The 23,055-nt window shown below is 45.8% G+C and overlaps 1 protein-coding gene across 1 annotated transcript in view; it reads left to right on the top strand.

Annotated features, from left to right (window-relative positions):
* The window catches only part of SLIT3 (slit guidance ligand 3), a 544,627-nt gene that overhangs the window by 385,159 nt on the left and 136,413 nt on the right, over window positions 1-23,055 (top strand). Inside the window, exons 6-8 of the mRNA XM_017534462.2 lie at window positions 3,638-3,709; window positions 9,506-9,669; window positions 20,602-20,743. Coding sequence (XP_017389951.2) covers window positions 3,638-3,709; window positions 9,506-9,669; window positions 20,602-20,743 — 378 coding nt within the window. The remainder of the gene's footprint in view (window positions 1-3,637; window positions 3,710-9,505; window positions 9,670-20,601; window positions 20,744-23,055) is intronic.

Genomic DNA, 23,055 nt, shown 5'->3' with positions numbered 1-23,055 from the left:
AGCACCCTTAGCCCAAAGCCCGTCTGGCGTATAATAAGCTCTCAGTTAGTGTTAGCAGTTCTCAGTAACATCTCATCTAATTGCCACTAAACCTCTGTGAGCCCAGTGCTATTACTACCCCCATGTTACAAAGGAGGAAACGTAATGAGATTAAGACATTTACCCATGGTTGCGTAGGCTGTAAGTGGCAGAGCCAGAGTCTAAACTGGGTCTCTGCCTTCAAGGTCCATGCTCACCACCTCTCCTTGGCGTTGGGGTTGTAACAACAATTCCTCCATTGAATGCCAGCCACTTAGGCAGCGGCACAAGAACCTAATAGAATGCAGTGCTCTGTGTGTGGGCAAAAGCTGCCAGGACTGGAAATCAAATAAATCTGTGTTTATTAGGGAAACGAAAACTGTGGCTGCCGTAGCGATCAGCGTCTGAGAGTTTACCAACCCTCTGACATCCTCGAGCTGGCCGGCCCCAAGCAGCAAATCATGAAGGCCTGAATACTGTGTTTAGTCATTTTGGTTCTGGAATAATTGCTATTATCGTAAATGTTTTATAGCCCTCATTACGACTCACATTTAAATATCAGTGTAGTGATACATTAATAAGTCATCGCTGCCGGACTACTGCCGGATGCAGTTACAGTTGAGGCCCTGCTTATAATTGTACTGTATATTCAGCTAAATTAGAGCCGGTCTGTGAACTCCACCTGATGTTGAATGACTGGGCATGCTTGGAAAGAAGCCCCCTTCCTGCAAAGGCTTCTTGCTCTTTGAGAGATAAGAAGGATGCTCAGATTTTTTGTTTGGTGCTCAGTCAACAACCCTAACTTGGTTTCCCTTAAATGAACAGCCCAGAACTCTGAAATAGACAGAAGGGAAATGGAAGCATCATTTCTGCCCTGGAAACATTCCTAATCCAGTGGAGAAGGGGAGAGGAGCATAGCCCTCAGTGTTGTTTGATGAGATATTCTGAAGGCTCTCTGGATGGACAGAGGCAGGATAGATTATCCCCCACTAAGCATCCCCCCACATACACACACACAGAAACAAAACAGCTAAGTGGGTTCAATTTCATCAGATGCCAAGTACCTGCTTTAGTGAGTTAGTGAAGTTACAAAGTAGGCAGAAGCAGGCAATGCAAATTTTGTCTATTCATTCTTCTTTACTGTACCATATGCCTAACAGTGCCAGACACAGGGTAGGTGCACAGTAAATATGGGAGGGAGGAAGGGAAGGAGGAAGGGAGAAAAAGAATTAGGTTCTGTGCCCTTCACCAAGCAGATGATAAGTAAATGTTGGGGTTTATAGGAATAGTCTGGGGCAAGGGAGGTATATGCACTGCAACCCTGCTTTGGACTGGGGTCACAAGGGGGCTGGAGAAGGAATCTTTACAGGTCCCCTTGAGTGGGATAGAGAGTATGGGGGCCACTGCATGCTGGGTAAACCTCTGCTTCTGTTTCCATGGGGATTGCAGTAGAGGGGAATATAATTGGCCAGGCCAGGACTAGATTCTCTTCACCAATGTCAGTAACATATAAAGCCTCTACTTTCGGAGCACATACCGCATCCTAAGCCTTTTACCAGCCTGTGAGGCAGGTACTGTTACCTGTTTCCTCTGACAGACAAAGAACCTGCAGAGAAGAGATGTTGATAACTTGCCCTAGGCCACACAACTCAGAAGTAGTAGGATTTGATTTCAGCCATGTACAGAGCAGGATATCAGGCTATAGGAATGCACCAGATAGCAAATGGTCCTGTCTTGGTAGACTTAGGATATAGAGGGCATTTGAAGAGGAAGATAATGTGTTTAACAAAAGCCAAGGGCAAAAGATATCTGGCTTAACCCATGAAGACTTCCAAAGGAAGGGTCCTTCCTGGGCCAGTAGGGGCCCATGGAGACCCAGGAGAGGGGAAGAGGAATTGGGTTGAGTGGGGGATGTCTGATGTGGTTCTGGGAGGAGTGGAAAAAAGAAGCGCACAGGAACAAGGGGCCACCATGAGGGATTGTACCAAGGGCTGTATCCAACTCTTGCTCTTTGAGAGGTGCAGTGTAGGAAGCTGAGAGCTAGGTCTGACTTTCCACGTATTATGTGTCTCTACCTGGGTAGTCACTGAACTAACCGATGCAGAAGGCCGTCCTGTTACCTGATGTTTCTGCCTCTGCAGGTGGCTTCCTTAGCTGCTATGCTTTCCCTAAGCATCTGTATATCGGTTCTTCCAGAAGGGGAAGCCAGGTGCTTGTCTATAGCCCGGCTTCCTTCTTCAACAGCCTCACTTCAGTCTGGTTTATTTATGGAGCTCACTCCTTTCTCTTTGCTTTTCCCTGCCCAAAAGTACCTGTGAGTGCTAGCATGCACCATAGGAGCTCTGTTTATGGTTGTGGAGATGCACCAGAAAGAAGAGACGCACAGGTCTCACAGACTTGCTTAAGATTAGATGTGCTGAAGGCCAGGCACTGTGGCTTACACCTGTAATCCCAGCACTTTGGGAGGATGAGAAGGTGGATCACCTGAGGTCAGGAGTTCAAGCCCAGCCTGGCCCACATGGTGAAATCCTGTCTCTACTAAAAATACAAAAATTAGCCAGGCGCCTGTAATTCCAGTTACTTGAGAGGCTGAGGCAGGAGAATCGCTTGAACCCAGGAGGCAGAGGTTGCAGTGAGCTGAGATGGCGCCACTGCACTCCAGCCTGGGTGACAAGAGCGAAATCCCATCTCAAAAAAAAGAAAAAAAAAAAAGATTAGCTGTTCTGAAAGAGTCAGAAGATGTCTAGAAAATACAGAATCCTGTAATCCCAGCACTTTGGGAGGCCGAGGCGGGTGGATCATGAGGTCAAGAGATCGAGACCATTCTGGTCAACATGGTGAAACCCCGTCTCTACTAAAAATACAAAAAATCAGCTGGGCATGGTGGTGCGTGCCTGTAATCCCAGCTACTCAGGAGGCTGAGGCAGGAGAATTGCCTGAACCCAGGAGGCGGAGGTTGCGGTGAGCCGAGATCGCGCCATTGCACTCCAGCCTGGGTAACAAGAGCGAAACTCGGTCCCCAAAAAAAAGAAAATACAGAATCACCTATCACCACAGCGTCCTGTGCAAGGCGACACATGCAGTGGATGGGACAAGGAGAATGCAGTGAGGTAGTGCTGGGCTCAGGTACCATCTCCAGAGCATTGCCGTGATTGTTCTCAGAAAAGTTATATTGCCACTCTGTAGCTCAGCCTCCTCATCTGTAATAGGATAACGTGTTTGTAGATTTGTGTGTTATTAAGCATATCTGTTTCCTTCCCTATAAACCGAGGACAGGAATACGTAACTGGCATTGCAGATGTAAGAATTAGAGATGTTATAATGAAGCACTCTGTGCTTAGGAGGGTTTCAGGGACCAATACTCTTACTCAAGGTAGGTAGGCAAGTCCTGAGATGGCAGTAGAGGGAAGGAGGGCTCCACCTGAATAAAGGAGCCTGGACATGCTCTTCTCATCCAGAGACCCATCCACCTGTCTTCAGCTGCTCCACTGGTCGGGCCATGATTCTTGACTCATGGTCTTGCAGTCACATCCGTCCCTCCACCGCCTCCTTCTACAAGCATCTTGGTGCCTCCCCCTGCTGCTCCCTGGCTGACCATCTCCCTTCTCTGTCTCCACAGCACCCTTAACAACAACAACATCAGTCGCATTCTGGTCACCAGCTTCAACCACATGCCGAAGATCCGAACTCTGTGAGTAAGAAGTCCATGCATCTCTCCCACTGACTCCCTACCTCGTGCCCAAAGTACTGCGCTCTAAGCTGCTGATGAAACCTGTTGTGCTATGACTTGGCAGATGGTGCCTATATTCAAATGCCTTCTTCTTCTGCTGTTAACCAAGGGGTGCCTTGGCGAGTGAGGGTGGATGCAAAGACAGGTCATGGTGCCACCCGTGGTTCCGAACCACTGTTCTGCATCAGACAGACTCATTTCTCTTACCCTAGAACTGTGGGAATTCTTCCTGTATTGTCTGCATGTTTTCCTTCTTGATAGAGAATGTTGTTAGTTTTACATTGTCACAGAACATATAGAACCCTGACTGAATGATTCACCATTTGCTTAGCTAATGTCACATAACATCGGCAGTTCTGTCACATTGCCGGTGGTTACAATGATTTTCCCCTTGGGAACGAATAGTGGAGGAGAATGAGCCCCTCCTTCTCTCCACCTGCCCAGCCCCCACCCACCACATTTCCCTGCTCACCTGCTCCCTGGATGATACTCTGATATCAGAATGCAGTCATTCTCATACTTGGTTCTTTACCTTTAATGTCTTAGGTGGGCTTAAGTTTCCAGTGTGCATATTCAGGAAACAAATCTCCCCATCATGACCAATACCGAGAGCAGTTCTAGTGCTCTTACTACCTGGGGAGTTCCCTTCCGCTCCCAGTCAGGAACCTCTTTGTAAGTTTCTCTGAAAGTGGACTCTGTCAGCCTTCCCAGACTTTCACACTTGATACTTGGCTTGTGTTGGCGGAGCTTTGCTGGTATTTGCATCACACTAGTCAGAGAGAGCCAGCTCCCAAGGGTGTCAGCCAGAAACATTTAGGGCCAAGGCCAAGGGCTAGAATTCCTGGAGCCCCCTTTATTAGCCCTGTGTCCTCTGTTCCTCCTCTATAAATAGGAATGGTGGTGGGGATCAGATGAAATTGGATATTTAAAGTGCCTGGCAAGCGGTAGACAATAAATGGTATTGATCGTTACATTATTATCACACTATCAGAAATCTGGACTGAAAGTTCCAAGCGGCCATCTGATCTGTGCTCCCTGAGCAACACAGAATCCATGATATTTGGAAATCCTTAAAGCAATGCTTCCCTAGTGGCGTCCCTAGACCCGCAGCATCAATATCACCCAGAACATGTTAGACAAGCAAGATTTCAGGCCCCACAGCAGACATACCAGATCAGAACCTCCTGGGGTGGCACCCAGCAATCTGGTTTTTATAAGACCTCCGGGAGATTTTAAAGCTCATGAAGTTTGAGAACCACTGCGTTCATGAGAAGGCAACTTTGTGTTTGGACAAAGATAAAACAAAGACCAAAGAAGCAATTTCTGTAAAGAGGTAATGCAGAGAACCCTAAGAAGGACACAAAGTTCACAGTTAGCCAGGCCTGAGTTTAAATGGGAGCTCTGCCACTTAATTTGGAGAAGTTTCTTCATTTCTTTATGCCTCAAGGAAAGTGAGTTAATGAATGCTTCCCTCAAAGCTGCCGTGAGGATGAGGTGCAGTTTAACACATAAAGTGCCTGGTACACGGTGTGCACACGACAAATACTAGTTAATGTAAGGAATAATAATCTTTGCTCCCATCTTTGCTTCCCAGATTCTTCCCTGGATCCCTCATACAATAGCATAACTCAGCCAAGAAAATCTGTTCTTTTCCCTCCCTCTTAAAATAGGATAGTACAGTAATGGAATTTTAAGAAGCCATTTGGTCTTCAAAGACCTCTTCAAAGTTCCCAGCCAACTGCAAATGAGCTGGTGAAGAGTGGGGCCCAGGGCTTCTGGGCAAGAAGGCGAGAGTGCACCTCAGGGTGCTGGGCTTGCATTACCCCAGACAAGCGGGTTGCATCGAAGAAAAATGACTCTCACCTGCAGGAATCAGCCGTCCAACTCCTGTGAGCTGTTCCTGTGATTTATCCTTCCCTTCTTTGTTATTTTCGGTTTAGGAGCAGCAATAAGAGAAGCTGAGCTCGTTCCATGGGAGTTGTGGGGACAGGGTCAGGCCTGGATCTGGGGTGCTTTGTTTGGGCTGCAGTAGGGAGGGGGAGGAGAACAGGAGGGTTTTTTTCTGCTGGTTTCTGTTGTCATTCTTCTCTGCCATCCTGAACATTCATCTGATGAGTTCAGATCAATCAATCAATCTCGTCTGTTCTCTTTGCTCCCTGCCTGCTGCCATTTTCTCTTTAGTTTAATTTCAGAGATGGCTCTGTACAGAACTCCCTGGAGACTTGAGCTGACTAATCCCCCTTCACTGTAATTAAAGTGTGTATGGGGTTGAGGGGGAGACGGCTGGTGGTGGTGGAGAAGGGGGAAGAGGAGAGAGGAAGGAAGTCGTAAATGGGATTTCTAAAGGAAAGCTTTTATATTGAATTCAGAAAGCCACATTTTATAGAAAATGAACACTGACCCTCTCTAAAAGGATTTGCTGGAAATTTAATTTAGCATCTGTGTCTAAAAGGCACCTTTTATAAATTGGCATTTGTATTCATTCACCTTATGTTCTGTAGTGGTGGTTTCATCAACATGGAGTATGATGTGTCCATCAGCAAAAGATTGCAGAACAACATGCAGTACCCACCTGGCCACCTCGGTGCTTCAGTATCTAAATCAGAAACTGTAGCCTTGTCCAGGCAGGGCCAGGGACTGGGAAGAGACTGAAGTCTGGAGCCAGTCTTCAGTGGTTTGCTGCATGCTGTGCCTTGTAGTAGGCACTTCCTGTGAATCATTTCAATTCTCACAACAGCCCTAGGAAGGAGGCACCGCTAGTATCCCCATTTGACAGATGATCCCACTGAGGCCCAAAGTTAAACTGCTGCCCAAAGTCAAAGTCAGAAAGCATGGAGCCTCTGTCAGACTCAGGCAGTTTGCCGTCGCAGCCTGAGCTCAGGCCGTTCAGCAGGAACAAAGGCAGAAGATCAGGTGCCAGCTGAACAGAGGAAGGAGGATGAGAGTGTCCACACAGCCCAGGAGCCTATGGAGGCCACCCTCCCTTGTGTCGTTGCCATCACACCTCACCAAAACTATTGAAAGTGATTAAAATCATGTCCTTTCTCACTCAAGAGGATTCGAGCTTCCCCCGACACTGCCTAAGCTCTAATTTCATGCTTAATATGATTATTTTTCTTTTAATATTACTATTTGGGATGATATTGCTTAACTTCATCTCCCAAACATGTCGTGAAAGGCAAGAATTTACCCAGCTTGACTCTTTTGGTGCTTCTGGTGTATGCAATTCCAAGAAGAGGGAACAGAGTCTCTGTCCACCACCCTGGACTCCACTGCCCTGGGCTTTTGACGAGAGCCCTCTCGTGGCCCCAAATCAGTTTGGGTCACCTCTTTTCTCTGGTACTCTTGGGAGGAGAAAAACTTCTTTGAAGGTAGACAAAGGGATCGGAACCATCTACAGCAAGATTAAGAAGAGAGATAGCTTGGGGCCAGCCAGCCAGGAATGAGAAAGGATTACCTAATAGAATCTTCCAAAGGGGAAACCTCTGACATTTTTATTATCCCAGAAATTAATCAGCTCAGTAAGGATCTGACTTATCTGAACATCATTTTTGTTGTTCCATTGATCTCTTACCCTTGATCGGAACCGACGGGAATTTGTTTGCATTGATCTGTGATCTGCCTCATGCACCCACGCTCCTTGGCTCATAGAGAATCCCTGTTGCCTCAGCTTCCATGCCTCACTGCACAAGAGGACAACCACCTTTCCAAATAAAAGCCAAGCGCTCATTAAAACGTTCTGCTTCTCCTGACACACAAAAGAACGGCACCTCATGCTGTGCATGCCCCTGCAGCCTGCTCTGTGCTCTGCTTTATCCCACAGAGAGACCTACTGTAGCCACCACATTCCTTGGGCAACATTTATACCTTGGGGGGGCTTACTGGCCAGGAAACCCCCCCTCCTTTTCTTCCTACTTTTTAGGAAATTGTAATCAGCTGAAAATCCACTGCCAACCCTCCTCTCTGTTCTTGGCACAAAGTGGTTGATGCTTAATGAATAAACAAAGCTTTTGCTTTCCCTCCTAGAACTGAAGTCCTTCCCACCAGCTTAAGATTCTGGTTCCCCAACCCCTTCTTGCCTACCTCACTTCTTTCCAGAGTCCAGGCTAAGAGGAAGCAGTGCTTGCTTCTGCTCTGGGATTCTAAGCTTTCAAACTCAAAGGGGAGAACTGCATGGAACCCATTGTACTCACTGTGTCTTGGCCCTAGGAACCTGTGAAAGTGTGTGCAACCCACTAGGAAATGCAGAAAGAAAATTACATCCAGATTAATCATTTTTGAAACAAAAACATAAAAGTCATTTCCAAAATTGTTAGCAGAAAAAAATTACATTTTATATGGGATAGAGGTTCATTTAATCTGTCTGAAATGATGGGATCTGGGGGCCCCGAGGCAACCGAGGCCCCAGTGGCCCAGGCCCATGCAGTGGCGGGAAGGCCCTGCTGGCATCCAGCAGGAGGTAGCTGCGCTTGGCCAGTGTCTGGCAATGTGGACCTTACACTTCATGGAGCATGGTCGAGAGCACTTCAGCTCTCTCTGTTTCAGGTGTGGAGGGGGCCTGAGCCTCTCCACAGGGCTGACACTCAGTAATAACTAGCTTGACACAGAGTACTTGAAAGTCTTTAGATACTGCTAGCTGATTAGCATGTTCAGGATTTAGGCATTTAAAATGTGCATATGAAATACAAGTACATGATAAGCTGATGTGATGAAAACGTACCCACTACCAACTTCTAATGACCTAGGCTTGTAGGGAATGTGGAGACTGGAAACCCCTGATAGAGAGACCTTGGGAAAGAACCTTTAGAAGTTTCTGGATAGCCTTAATTTCCCTCCCTGGTCGTGAAAAGGAAGTTCAAGTCCCTTAACCCGATGGGATTCCCCTCGAAAGTGAAACACACAGATCCCTCAAGGGATTCTTATCTACTCAGGAGCAGGAAATTCAACTGGAACCACAGCTGTCAAAGGGGGAAAGCCGAAGAGTCCTAGAACTGGTTAGAAAATATGTCCAGCTGTACCCGAATCAGTCAGAATAGCAAATACACCAGACAGAATTGAACACAGGAAGGAAAGCAAGGGCACTGTGGACAGATGGCTGTGGGTTCCAGGAGTCTGGTGTGGACAACACCTTCTTCAAGTGGGAGGGTGGAAAGAAGGTACATCCTCCAAAATATCCTCTTCTGTCTGCTCCGTGCTCACTCCAGCTAGTGCACACAAACTGGTATTGGTTTTAGGCCCACAAGCATTACATGCAGTGGGTTTATTAAAGGACGTTTAGGGAGGGAATGAAGAACAACTTAGGTAAAGGCAACAGCATCTCAGCTACATGACACCGGAGACAGGGGCATTGAGATTGAGAAGCATATTTCAAGTGACCTGTAACTCATGCTGGTTGAAGTACTGAAATTTAGAAATAAATAGCCCCTTCGTAAGTTTGACTCGAATCAGGATGCCACTGTAATAATGTCACTCCCCTTCTCTTATGTGCTGAGACTTGCTCGAGTGAAAGGAAAAGGGAGTGGACTTGCTATTAAGAAATGGGCAATTGCTTGGAACCCTGGAGGCATCCTTTGAATGTGACCTGGCAATAAAGGGGTTGAGGGTCCCAGTTTATTGGTAGTGCAGAGGGAGGTGCTTCCCTGGGCACCTGGGGATTTTCACACTGGAGAAAGGGGCGACAGGGGTTTTGGCCACTCTGTCTGAAGCCTCCCCATTCACTCTGTGACCATGCCTTCCCTCTGTCCCACCCTCTCCCAGACGCCTCCACTCCAACCACCTGTACTGTGACTGCCACCTGGCTTGGCTCTCAGATTGGCTGCGACAGCGACGGACAGTTGGCCAGTTCACACTCTGCATGGCTCCTGTGCACTTGAGGGGCTTCAATGTGGCAGATGTGCAGAAGAAGGAGTATGTATGCCCAGGTGAGGCTGCCCTACTTGCTCTCCCCTCCTGTGCTATGACCCACCTACCCAGGAGCTCCCACAACATCACCCTGACCTTGAACACACACCCTAGCCCAGAGCTTGGTGTGGAAGGAACCCCATAGGTCATCCTCGGTACTTGGTAGTCACTTAAAGAACTATGATGTGCCTCAAAGGGTTTAAAAACAAACTCTTGTCATTGGTAAAGGGAAATGCTAAAGGAATTCATGAACCACTTTTTCAGCCCCATAGTCCACCGATGCTAAGACACCGAACATTTGTTGAGCCACACGTAAAATTGAAACAGGTATAACAGAGGTGTTCTAGCATCTGCTGAACATGTTCCTGCCATCCCACTGCTCATAGAAATTAGAAGACAAGATAATGTAGGCTCTGGAGTCAGCTGCTTGGCTGGAAACCTTAGCTCTGTCCCTTAGTAGTGTGTGACTTTGGCAAGTTACTGCTCATCTGCAATATGGAAATAATAATAGTTCATAACTCAAAGGACGGTTGGGAGGATTAAGTGAAATAATGCACATAAAGCACTTAGCAGAATACACAGCACTTGGTAAAAGCTAAATAAGTGGAGCTTAATTATTATAGTTTAGTGAGCCCACAAAATGTGCTGAGCAAACATAAGAGTTTGATCTGTGGGTGATCGAAGCGTAATAGCAGCACAGATTGCCTACATAGCGTGGAAAACAGAATGGTACTGACACATCACTGAAGGCACCTCAGATCTCTGGGGATGGGAGGTGGCTGAGTAACTCAGGAAAATCTTCCCAGGGGAATGTAGCTTTTAAATATGGGTCCTGGCTGGGAGCAGTGGCTCACGCCTGTAATCTTGGCAATTTGGGATGCCAAAGCTGGTGGATCACCTGAGATCAGGAGTTCGAGACTGGCTTGATCAACATGATGAAACCCCATCTCTACTGAAAATACAAAAATTAGCTGGGGATGGTAGTGCATGCTTGTAATCCCAGCTACTCAGGAGGCTGAGGCAGGGGAATCACTTGAACCTGGGAGGCAGAGGCTGCAGTGAGCCAAGATCACACCACTGACTCCAGCCTGGGCCACAAGAGTGAAACTCCATCTCAAAACAAAACAAAACAAAACCAAAAAACAGGGTTCTCTTTTTTTTTTCTTGAGACAGATTTTCACTCTTGTGGCCCAGGCTAGGGTACGATGGCACAATCTCAGCTTACCACAACCTCCTTTTTTAGTAGAGACAGGGTTTCTCCATGTTGGTCAGGCTGGTCTCGAACTCCCAAGCTCTGGTGATCTGGCCACCTCGGCCTCCCCAAGTGCTGAGATTACAGGCGTGATCCACCACGCTCGACCCAGGGTCCTAAATTTTACTTGTTTGTTTTTACGTTTCATTGACACCTTCCATTCTCACCAACCCTTCCTTTTTCTGTGATAAGTAAGTAAAGTTAATTCCTTGACTTTCTAAAGAAAAGAAAAGAAAAAAAAAAAACCATAAAGCATTCTGTTGAGAAGTTTCCCAAAGAGGTATTTTGATTTCCAGGAACTCAGTCCTGGAATTGGGGCCCAGTGGCCTCTAAAGGCTGAGCCTGGGGAGGTGGTGTGCAAGAGGGAACAAGGACCCCAGGAGCATAAGCACTGTGGGGTCTGCATTTCTCTCACCTTTCTAAACTGGTGCCCACCTTCAGAACTAAGGGTTTACAGGGCCCAGCATGGGCTGTCAGACTCCTGTATGGCCATAATCACAAACTGTCCAGACTCTTCTGCCCTTAGATCACACTTGGGATATTCAAGAATTTCCCTTGAATTCAGCTTCATCTCATTCTCTGCCGCTTCCTCCCGTCATGTTGTTATTTCATCGCGTTATTTATTATCTGAAAATATTTTAACACATCTCAAGCAGTACCTCAATAACTTCCTATAGACGCCCACTTAGAAATCACTTCCCATCAAACACATATAATAAAACCATTTATCACGCAGGCACCAAATTCAAATATAGTGACTATAATTACAGTAATTATTCGGTAAAGGGTGCAATATCGGCATAAGTGCCAGTGAAAGAAATAATTATAGAGTGTAGGAGTCATCCAAGAGCTGGTGAGAAAAACTAATTAGAATGATAAAACACATCATTACAGGTGGGTGCCAGGTTTAATGTGGTGTATGACCACAAACGCCACTTTCATCAGAAAGCACCTTCCTGTCAAAGGAGCAGCAAGATATTGCTCACCCAGCAGCAGTAAGCATCCAAAACCATGGGAGAAAGGTTGACCCTCCAACGTCCAGGCAATCTGAATGCCTCACTCATTCTCCTTTGGAAAGGTTAGGTCCAGCAGACAGGTTCATAGTTACGTGGGAACACCTTGATCAATTTCTGTTTATATGAATTTATCCCACTGCTTGTGATGGTCCCTGGAGCTTCTTAGTATGAAGCCAGGTGTCTTTTGAGGACATGAGAATTTAGTCCAAAGGCTCCAGATATTACTATGCTGTTAAGCTCCACCCTCTCACCTGTCGTACGAATTAAGGGCAGGGAGGTGTTGAGACCCCTATGCATGAGGGATTTTTTTAGTGCTTTAGCAGGCTCCCATGGGTTACAAACTAGAATGCTGTAAGGGGTCACTCTCTGAAAAGGTCAAGGTCAGATATAAGGGTCCGGGGGCCCTGGTGCATTGAACATCCGTGAAGAATGAACTCCCACCGTCATTATTCAGGTGCATGTGGAACATGCCCTCCAAAAGCTTCTGCTCTTGGTTGGGTGCAAAAATAATTACGGTTTTTGTCATTACTTTCAAAGGCAAAAACCGCAAACATTTTTGCACCAACCTAATGCCTCCTCAACAATTGTTAAATGCACTTTATGAGACCGTGATAAAACATTGAGAGGAAGCAGTGTGGAGGAAGGTTCAGTCTGCGAATGTACAGTTAAAACGCAAGTGGTCAGTCTTTGAGGCCCTGAAGTGGGAGGTTAAGGAGAAGAGCTATCTTCAAGCACTGACTACACTCCACATACCAGTGCCGGTCCTGCCCCAATGCCTGAGCCCCACAAGGCATCTGAAGGACACTTGTGTATGGACCTGTCTGTGGTGATTTTTTTTTTTTTTTTTTTGAGATGGAATTTTGCTCTTGTTGCCCAGGCTAGAGTGCAGTGACACTATCACTGCTCACTATAACCTCCACCTCCTGGGTTCAAGTGATTCTCCTGCCTCAGCCTCCTGAGTAGCTGGGATTACAGGCACCCGCCATCACGTCCAGCTATTTTTTTATATTTTTAGTAGAGATGAGGTTTCACTATGTTGGCCAGACTGGTCTCAAACCCCTGACCTCAGGTGATCCACTTTCAGCTTCCTAAGGTGCTGGGATTATAGGTACGAGCCACTGCGCCCAGCCCTTTTACTGTAAAAACCCCAAATCCCCCTCATTCAAGCTATTCACCTGATAACTCACAGAAGGAGAAATTCAGTAAAGAGCTGAGAATAAGAACTTCTCTTACTAAATAGAGGTCATCCACTCAGGAGAGAAAGAGGCATCAGGGTACCAATTAAGCCATTCCCGAGTGTAGCTTCATCAACGGCAGTCCCCATCCAGGCAGCATAAGAAAAGCTCCCTGAGCCTTTAAGTGGTATAGAAAATTTCACCAAACACATGGCTTCAGAGACAGGAAAGAGCTTTATCTCGCTCAGCCTGTGAGGGCTCTGCCTCCCCAAGTCCCTGTTATCTCCCTTTGAATTAAATCCAGCTGTCTGGAGCCCAGCTTCTTCTCCCCAGAAGCCCTGGATATGGGCTCCTTATCACTCTAGCTAACCCAGAAATTTGCTAGCAATGCATTTTGGCAAAATTCATCTCCTCTGTCAACTGTGCCTTTCCCATTGAAGGCATTTATTTTCTTCCTCTGGGGAGACTATTGGGAATTTTTCACAAGGGTGGGGAAATAGATATTTATTTTATTTTTTTATTAACTTTTTTCCCTATGTTAGACAACTTGACTACTTGGCTCCCTTCAGCCACTGCAGAAAGGATTTCTGTGAACTTTTCTTATTTCAAGAGGAAGGTTAGGGCCCTACGGCTGGGTGTGTCTGGTTGCTTATGGCCTGAACCAGACCAGAACTTTATCAAAGTTCATGATCATAGACCAAAGAAGTTCATGTTACGTGAGTTGCAAGTTGTTGTTTTGTTTTGTTTTTGTTGTTGATTTTTTTTTTTTTCATCCTCATCTAAAGGGTTTTTTTTGGGGGCGGGGGGATGCGGTTAAATTTTAGGATTTATTTTCCACATGTTAATTTTCTGGTACCTTAATCAGGAAGAGTTTCTACCAGGCACAATTTGCAATTCAAGGTTATTGATTTAATATTTGGCCTCCTGAATCAGTCATCTCTTTGCTTTGAATGTCTTTGAACTCAGGAGTTTGTCCATCTGTTTCACACTTACCTGCCCTTGGCCTTAAATATGAGATAGACTTTCCTACAGACATCGGTCTTATCTTCTAGTCATGAAGGGCCATGTTGTGCACTTTTTCAGGTGCCCGAAATGCCTAGAACAAAGCTTGAACCTAATGGCCTCTCAATAAGTACTTCTTCATTTATTATTAAAAATAAAATATGCTTATCTCTCTGGAAACAAGAAACTTTCCCTTTTCGTCTTCTTTTTTTTAATTTGGGACTAGTTACTAAGTACAAAGATAATTAAGGTAAGCCATGGCCAGCCACCCATCTCCTTAGGAGGTTTTAATTAAACACCATAATTGGACATTGCAGGAATGAGATTATTAGGTTTATTTAGCCATTCCCAAAATTATCATGCCTCTGGTATTTAAATCACGTTCATTTATATTCTCATCATAATTGCTAGAGTCCCATTGTCATCGCAGTCTGTTGTTGGCTTTTGAAAGGCCAGAGGCCAGTAAGGATGCTTAATTTGAATACTGGAATTAATTTATTTCCCCGTGCTCACAAGGCCATCGGAGCTTTCGACTCTGTACTTTTACTAGGTGAGGTTTTTTGTTGTTGTTCAGACTTTCAAAATACTCTGTAAATTTTTTTATTTTGTTTTGAATTGACACGCAATCATTGACCATACTGTTACAGTGTGATGTTTCAATACGTGCATATATTATGGAAAAATCAAATCAGAGTATTTGGCATGTCTGTCGCCTCATACATTTGTGCTGGGAACATTCAAAATGTCCTCTTCTAGTTGTTTTGAAATTTACAACACAATATTGTTAACTGTCACCACCCTACTGGGCATTAGAATACCACAGCTTATTCCTTCTCTCTAACCATAACTTGTACCTGTTGATCCATCTCTCCCTATGTCCTCCTACCCAATGTCCTCCCCAGGCCCTGGTAAGCCCCATTCTACTCTCTCCTTCTATTAGATCAACTTTTTTAGATTCCACATATGACTTAGATCATGTGGTATTTTGTCTTCGTGTGTCTGGCTTATTTGACTTAACATAATGTCCTTCCGTTTCATCCATATGTTGCTACAAAGGACAGAATTTTTTATGGCTGAATAGTATTCATTCCACTGTGTATCTACAGCATATTGTCTTTGGCCATTCATTCACTGATGAACACTTAAGTTGATCCCATATCTTGGTTATTGTGAGTAATGCTGCAGTGAGCATGGAGTACAGATACTTCATCAACACAGTGATTTCATTTCCTTACGTTATGTACCCAGTAGTAGAATTGTTGAATATTGGCACTTCTGTTTTTAATTTTATGAGGAACCTCCATACTGTTTTCCATTGTAGCTGTCCTAATTTACATTCCCACCAACAGTGTATAATCGTTCCTCTTTCTCCACATTGGTACCAACATTTGTTATTTTTGGTCTTTTTGGTCATAGCCATTTTAACTAGGATAGGGTGATAGCTCATTGTGGCTGAGGGTTTTTTTTTAAAGATAGAAAGAAATAAGCACAGCTCTAACACAAGAGTGTTTGACCAGCTCTAATGTAGCTTACGCGATCTATGTCTCAGTCCCTGAGCCTGCTTTTCCTACCTCCTAAGATTCCAGGGCTCTGGTGGTTTTCAATTTCATGGCAATAAAAAGAGAAATTTGGGGTTCCTTTTTTGCAGAGCAGACAGAAGAGCACTAGGCTAAACATTAAAACATTGTCGTTCACTCGCTTTATGATCTTGGACAGTTTGCTTAACTTCCCTATTCAGCTTCTTCATCTCATGCTAAGGGGAAAAAGAAGAATGGAACCTCCTAAGTCATGGATTTGATGAGGATCAAGTGAGATATGTGTAGAGCACTCAATGCAGCATCTGGCACATAGTACACATTGAATAAATGTTAGTTGCTGTGACGACACTAATGGCTACTCTTACTTTGGCCACCATGGTGTCATTGGGCGAGTCCCCTCCTCTCTCAGGGTTCCTCTTTCCTTGCCATCTCCATGGGCCCATCTAAGTCTGAAGTTCAGTCATCTTTTCCCCACTCATCTCGGCAGACAAGTTAGGGCCTTTTGCTTTCAGTGCAATCATCATCCCTGTTTTACCAATTAGGAAAAGAACAAAGTGGCTGGGCAGGAGCTGGGTCCCTGGTTATGGCTCAGTCTTTCTTCTCTCTGATAACTTCGGGGGAGTTACACAAGCAGCAGGGATGGGATACCAGGCACAGTACCCATGTGAGCAGCCGCAGAGACTTTCCCTGAGATTGAGCTGGAGATGCATCCCTCCTCCCTCACTGACTACAACAGCCCCACCAATGATCAGGAAGAACGGGGAGGGGCCTCCACTCCCCCAGGCTCTGCCCCATCCTCCTTGAAGTCAACAGGCCATGGTCTGGGGAGCCTTAAAGACATCTGAAGGTTAGAAATTTTAGTTTCTGCCTGGTTTGAGACAAAGGCAGCTTTGGCTTCAGTTGGAGAGCCCAGAGCCACTGTAGTGGATCAAGACCCCCAGAGGGGAGACGTGTACTTCAGCTGCAACCCTATCTCCCTTTCCAGGAGAAGAAATCCACCGCAGCGGAGCAGCAGTTTAGTGCCACTGAAAGAGCATTTTTAAATGCTTACTTAAAAATGAAGACATAGAGAGCAAGTCCACATGCTCCTAGGCAAAACATCTTATAACGGGTTCTGGAGCCTAGTGCCTCACCATGCTCTCAGTGAAGGCCACTTTCCTTACCAGTAGATAGGCTCACTCAAGGGCAGTGTGGGTCGTGAGACTCCCCGTAAGAGCATGCTGTACAAGAGGAACACACGTGCATGCAGACAGGGGTTCCCCTTTCATCAAAGATATAGAGAGCGATTCCTTCTATCCCAATATAAAATTACTATTCCCCTTCCTCTGTTTCCCAGCTTGTAGTCATGTAATTTGCTGGGTAAAAAGGTGTTTCCTTACTTCGTCCTGCTTGGAAATCCACTGCCTCTACCTTCCCCAACATGTGTGATCAGCAAGGGGCTGGAAGGGATGGATTTAGAGCTCAGTACAGTGCCTAGGACACCCTGGCCTATGCAGGTGAGATGGGCTCAAATGGGCCCCAGGTGACTTGGACAAATGGTTTTGCCAGCATGGAAAGCTGTGGTGGAAAGAAGAGAGCTGCGGACAGAGTCCCATCTCCCGTGGCTGTTCCACCTCCCCATTCTACAGCTCGTCCTACCGACCAGAGCCCAGGGCCCTCAGAACTCAGGGAGCTCCACTCAGGGCCCTTCCAAAAGGAACACTCACGTCTATAGCTTTGTGACATTTAACCTCTATATCTGCCAGGCTCCTGGGCTGGTGTCCTTCATGGACCATCTTCTCGTTTAGCCAAGGCATGCTTACGGATCCATGTTTTGTATGGAGCCCTGTTTCAGGCACTGAGAGTACACCAGTGGTTATGACTGAAAAAGCCACTGCTGTTATGGAATTTACATTCCAATCTCAGTCCAGACAGGGAGCGAAGTGGAGGGATTTCTGCCGTCTAGCTGTCCGTGGCCCACAGGGAAATGGGCTTGGTCCATGGACATCGAGCACAGGAGAATGTTTCAAGGGAAAACGAACCCATCCTTCAACCCTCATTGTAAACCAGAAGTATTATTTTTAAACAGGGAGGTAATGTCCTCACCATGTGTGAATGCCTAGCTGGTGAGCTGCCAGCCCAGGCTGCTATCAGAGACTGTAATTACCATTGTTTCTCTCTGCGTGATTAAAGGTATTGTTAGTGACCTGGTTAAGGAATCTTTTTCAAAGACTTTTTTTTGCCTTGATAGCATCCCTTGAAATGTAACACATCCTACCACACAGAATGGGAATCACCCTGGAAAGACACAGCGAGTTCTCAGTGGAACTCAAGGCTATACCCTGGGTCTGGTTTAGAACGGAATTAATTTCAGCATAGAAGTCAGAAGGGGTACTTTTGGAAGAATACCATGGCAGAACTTCCACTGCCATTATAAGCCCTCGAATTTGATATCTTTCTTTCCCCTTTTCCAGCATACCCCATTCAAGTAATGGTTTCATAGATCCAATGAGGGAGGGTCATCCAGTCCCTCCACCTGAACAGATGGAAAATGCAAGAGTTCAGACTCCCATTCCTGACATTTCCAAACAGGAGGGTGTCCCAAGTGTGGGGCTGCTTCCTGGCTTGGTCAGGTGTGCTCTCCCCTTGATGTGGAAGGCCGGGCTTGGCAGTTTTCTTTAGGGAACACCATCTGTACTTCAAAAACCCTGACATCTGAGGCCAACTGCTCCCACCATCCCTTGGATGTGGAGGATGGGATGGGAGCCTTTCTCACTGCAGAATTCCCTTGGCTGTCTGCAAAGAGAGGGGGAGTAGAGGAGGTAAAGATGATGTAAGGTATTTTCATTCCCTCCCAGAAAGGACTTCAGTAATCATGCAATCCAAACTCCTTATGCACTGACATCGTACTAAAACAAGCTCAGAGAGAGGTACTGTGACTTGCCAAAGGTCTTATAATTTGTGGCAGAGCAGACCCAATAAAAACAAACATTACTAAGTGCTTACCCTGTGCCTAAAGACACCTCAGCCTTTAGACACCTTGTGTCTAAAGACGCCTCAGCCATTAATTTCCTTTGCCTTCACAACAAAACCATGCTATGAAATAAGTATTGTTATTTTGCCCATTTTACAGATGGGAAAACTGAGGCACAGGGACATAAGGATGAAGTGATAGGACCAGGAATCAGATAGAGACAGTGGGACCCAGAGCCCACACTCTCAGCCACAAACACTCGCTCATTCCTGAGCTGAGGCTCTTACAGGCTGGCTCTCTGTGACTGCCACTTTCTCACACATGTAAAGGCTTTCCTAGTTTGAAACAAAGTCAGTATCACCACTCTTTCTAGGATTATGTTCCAGCTGGGAATGTAGTGTAAGTCATCATCTTTCTGGCATCTTCCATGGTCCCCATTAGATCCACTTGTGTGGTGTCACTGGCAACTTTGAAGTCTGTGTACCCTGGGCAAGAATATTTTCCCAAACATCCCCATGAAGAGGCCATATTTTCAGTTTTTGTTTTGTGTGTATGGAAGTGAGGTGGAGGGAAATAAAATCTTTGGTCATTGGGCTGGCACTTTCTGGGAAGGTGAACGTTCTAAATTAAGCTGTAAATGTCACCTGAAGCCCCTGCCGGAAGAGTCACCTTTAAGGCCATGAGGACTACTGAATGTGGAGACGGTGACCCTCCATTTTAAGCCCCAGCATCCAAAGAGGACATGAGGCTCAGCTGGTCATCTGGTTCAACCCCAATAGCTAGACCCACTCTGGCTTCCCAGACTCAGTTTCTCCAATGAACAGGGGCCAATCCAAAAATTACTTTTTCCCTGCAGATATTTTTTGTGTTCTGTACTTAATCTACAATTAAGATCCCCCAGCCAGAGGCCCCATGTCCAAGCAGTGCAGCAATCTGCAGACAACATCTAAGTTTGGTCTCAGTCTTGGCTCTTTTCCCTGAGAGGGCAATCTGAAAAGACATTGAAATAACCCCTGTTGGGCAGATCCAGCAGCAGTGGGGTGAGGCCCTGGGAGGGATGTGGGGTGGAGCTTCTGTTTTGGACCAAAAAACTCCACATTTGGAAAGTTAGCCATGTGATTGAGAGTCTTACCTCACTTTGAGGGAGCAGTCATAGCATGAAAATGTTTACAACGTCTTTAAAACATTTGCATTTACTTCTTGTATTCAGGATTTAATGTGACCACCAGAGAAAGTCATTTAGATTCCTGGTGACTTTTTGAATCTTGAGTTAGGTTAGTAATGGATATGTCTATCTACGTTTGGCTTTCTAAATGAGCTCCTTGGGTACTATTTGCTTGGCTTTCTATCACTTTGCTTGAAATTCACACTGATTCTCACCTCAAACAAAATTAATAGCTGACTCCAAAATACGTAGTAACTTATTCGCCCTTTTTTCAGGTGAGACAGGATTTATCTGTGTGTTCCCTGGACATAGAAGCCACTCGGAAATGCCTCCAGTGTAGTTGCTGATGGGGGTATGAACACTTTGACAATATCAATGCCCCAAATAGGGAGATTCTGCCACCTGGTTTCAATAGCCTTGTGGCTTGCAGCCACTAGAGAAAGGTCTAAAAGCTATGTTTACACTCAGCATCCAATCATCAGATAAAAGCCAGAACCCCAAGGTTTACCCTGCAAAGGTGGTCCCCTCATATGCTCTTTAGATTCTAGCAGCGTATTTTCATGTGTGACTGACTCTCAGGGCCCCTGTTTTTCTGAAAGACGGAGGTGACAGGATAACAGAGCAGGCGGAGCAACCCAGAAGCGGTAAGGTCAAGGTCAGACTCTCTCCTCTTTGCTGAATATTTAGCCTGTGGCACCTGTGTCTCCCAGGTGAAGGGAGATGTCAGCTGGTGATGATTTCTCAGATGGCTGTCAGGTCATGCTGTGCCCTTGGGATGCTGGGTAAGGACACAGAAGCCCAGGCAGCTCCTGACACTGACATAAGTTGACAGTTGTGTCTTGGCTCCACAGGCCCCCACTCAGAGCCCCCATCCTGCAATGCCAACTCCATCTCCTGCCCCTCGCCCTGTACGTGCAGCAATAATATTGTGGACTGTCGAGGAAAGGGCTTGATGGAGATTCCTGCCAACTTGCCGGAGGGCATCGTCGAAATGTAAGTGCCCCCATCTGACACCCCCACACCTGTCCCTGGTGAGTTCAGCTCCCTTTTCCAGGCAATCACCCACTGGGCCATCTTCGTGTGGGGCTGTCGGAGCTGACGGTTAAAAACACTCAGGAATCTCTTTGCTGTCCTTTGACACTTTCCCAGCTATGATAGTGCAGTGGTCAAGAGCACAGACTCGAGATCAGAATCAGCAAATTATAGCCTAGGGCCAAGGATGCCCACTGCCTATTTTTGTAAATATAATGTTTTGGAACACCTCCGCATCCATTTATGTGTGTCCTGTCTATGGCTGGTCTCATATACTGAGCAGCTGCTGCAGAAGACTGCATGGTCCACAAGGCCTAAAGTATGTTCCCTCTGGCCCATCCCAATGAGTTTGCCAATCCCTGCCCTAAAGTCACACTGTATTTGTATCCTGGCCGTACCATGTACTAGCTGTGTGACATCAGGTAAAATAATTTCTCTTTCATCTTTAGTTCTCTCACCTATATTAATGTGATAATTATAGTATGACACCTCAATGGGTTATCGTGAAAACTAACTGAAATGTTACACGTGGAACCCTTCGTACAGTCCTCAGCACACGGGCAGGGACTCCGTACAATAGTGGTGGAAGTGGTGGGGCGTAAACGAATGATTCATTTCTTAGCTACCACTATCTGAGAGGGGGACTGAGCTCTTAATACTCTCAGATCTGATTTTTGTCCTGTAGAGTTGATCTTTTATAGGTAATGAGACAAGATTGTATATGTCTGTGTGTATACATGAATGTCAAAAATTCCAGTAAAATGTGTTTGTCCACAGTTTGGCCTAGTCCACTCTTGCCTCGTACATTAGAAAATGGCAAATATCTCCTTCTAAAATGAGTAGAGGACCAGGCAACATTGACCTCAAGATTACTTTTTAAATAGCAACAGTTGCTTTCATTTTCTGCCTTCACCTTTAGTTGGCTTGATTTTTAAAAATCGTTATATGGAACCCTTCTACTGAAAACATCATTAGGTAAAATCCCTCCAAATAAGAGATACATATTTCCCTTGCCTCTCTGCTTTGTCATAACCTCCTTTCTTTCTTTTTCACTCCTCTTCCTCTTCCCCTTCCCTGTGTATGCCCTTCTGCTCCCAATGCATTTCAGTAGATGGCCATGGACTCTTTCATTCATGTATTCATTCAGTAAACATCTGTTGTGAGCCCACTGTTTTCCTGTCATTGTTCTGTGCTTGGAAAGACAGGGACAAACAAAACACGCGTTTCTGCCTTTATAACACTTGCATTGTAGTGGTGGAGGGGATAAGCAACAAGGTAAGTTTGATAACACGTCAGAAGGTAGATTCTATGGAGAAAAATGAAACAGGAAAAGGACATGAAATAAGCAAGAGAACCAAATGGCTATCTAGAGGAAGAGTGTTTTAGGTGAGGGAATCATATGTGCAAAGGCCTTGAAGCTGGAGTGGGCCTGATGCTCCAGAAAACCAGTGTGACTGGAGTAGAGTAGACAAGAGGGATGGTAACAGGGGATGAGGTCAGAGAGGTAAGGAGGGGCCACATCCTGCGACATTTGAAAGACTTTGACTTTACCTTGATTGAAATGGGAAGAAGCACAGGACCTACCACAGTGGTGTGGAGTCTTCGTTTCTTCTTTCTTCACATACTTTGCCAGCTTTTCTTTGATGCCTTTACAGTCCCATTTGCCAACCCCAGTAGACACAACCCATGCCTTCAAACCACGTGGAAGGCAGGAACTGGTCAGTAATGATCCTTCTGCCTGCCATCCCCGCCTTCTGTGGCCCTCCGCCTTCTGTGGCCCTCCGCCTTTCTTTCCACAAACACTGACAATTCATTCCCTTAGGGTTTTAATGCAACTCTCCTCAGTCCCTGTGTTCCTTTGCTCTGGCTTCAGAGAGCTCTTCCTCCACAAAGTCTGCTTAGTCCTCACCTACCTCTCCTGTTCCTCCTGTGGCCTTCCAACATACTATCTAATCTACTCTAAATAGTCCATCCTTACATCATTCTTCTTCTTTTCTATTCTTGCTTTCTTTCCTTTTGGCGCTGTTTCCCCTTCATCATTTTCTCCCTCCCTTGGTGCATTTCTCCCTCTCCCCCTTGCCCCACCTATGGTCTTTCCACTTCTCTTCCTACCCCCATCTCTTTCTCCCCCCAGTTGACCTTCGCTCCCCTTCCCTCTCCATCCATACCAGAATGGGCCTCTGGCCCATTGAATACCCACAATGGATATTCAAGATGGAATTCCCACCAGCCCTCATCTCAATTCAGATTCCTATGGATCATTCCTTTCTTTC

Source organism: Cebus imitator, unplaced genomic scaffold (genome assembly GCF_001604975.1).
Source record: "Cebus imitator isolate Cc_AM_T3 unplaced genomic scaffold, Cebus_imitator-1.0 Scaffold86, whole genome shotgun sequence".
In the NCBI taxonomy this organism is placed as follows: Eukaryota; Metazoa; Chordata; class Mammalia; order Primates; family Cebidae; genus Cebus; species Cebus imitator.
Note: the sequence above shows the minus strand (reverse complement) of the source record. Positions and strands in the feature narration are given on the sequence as shown.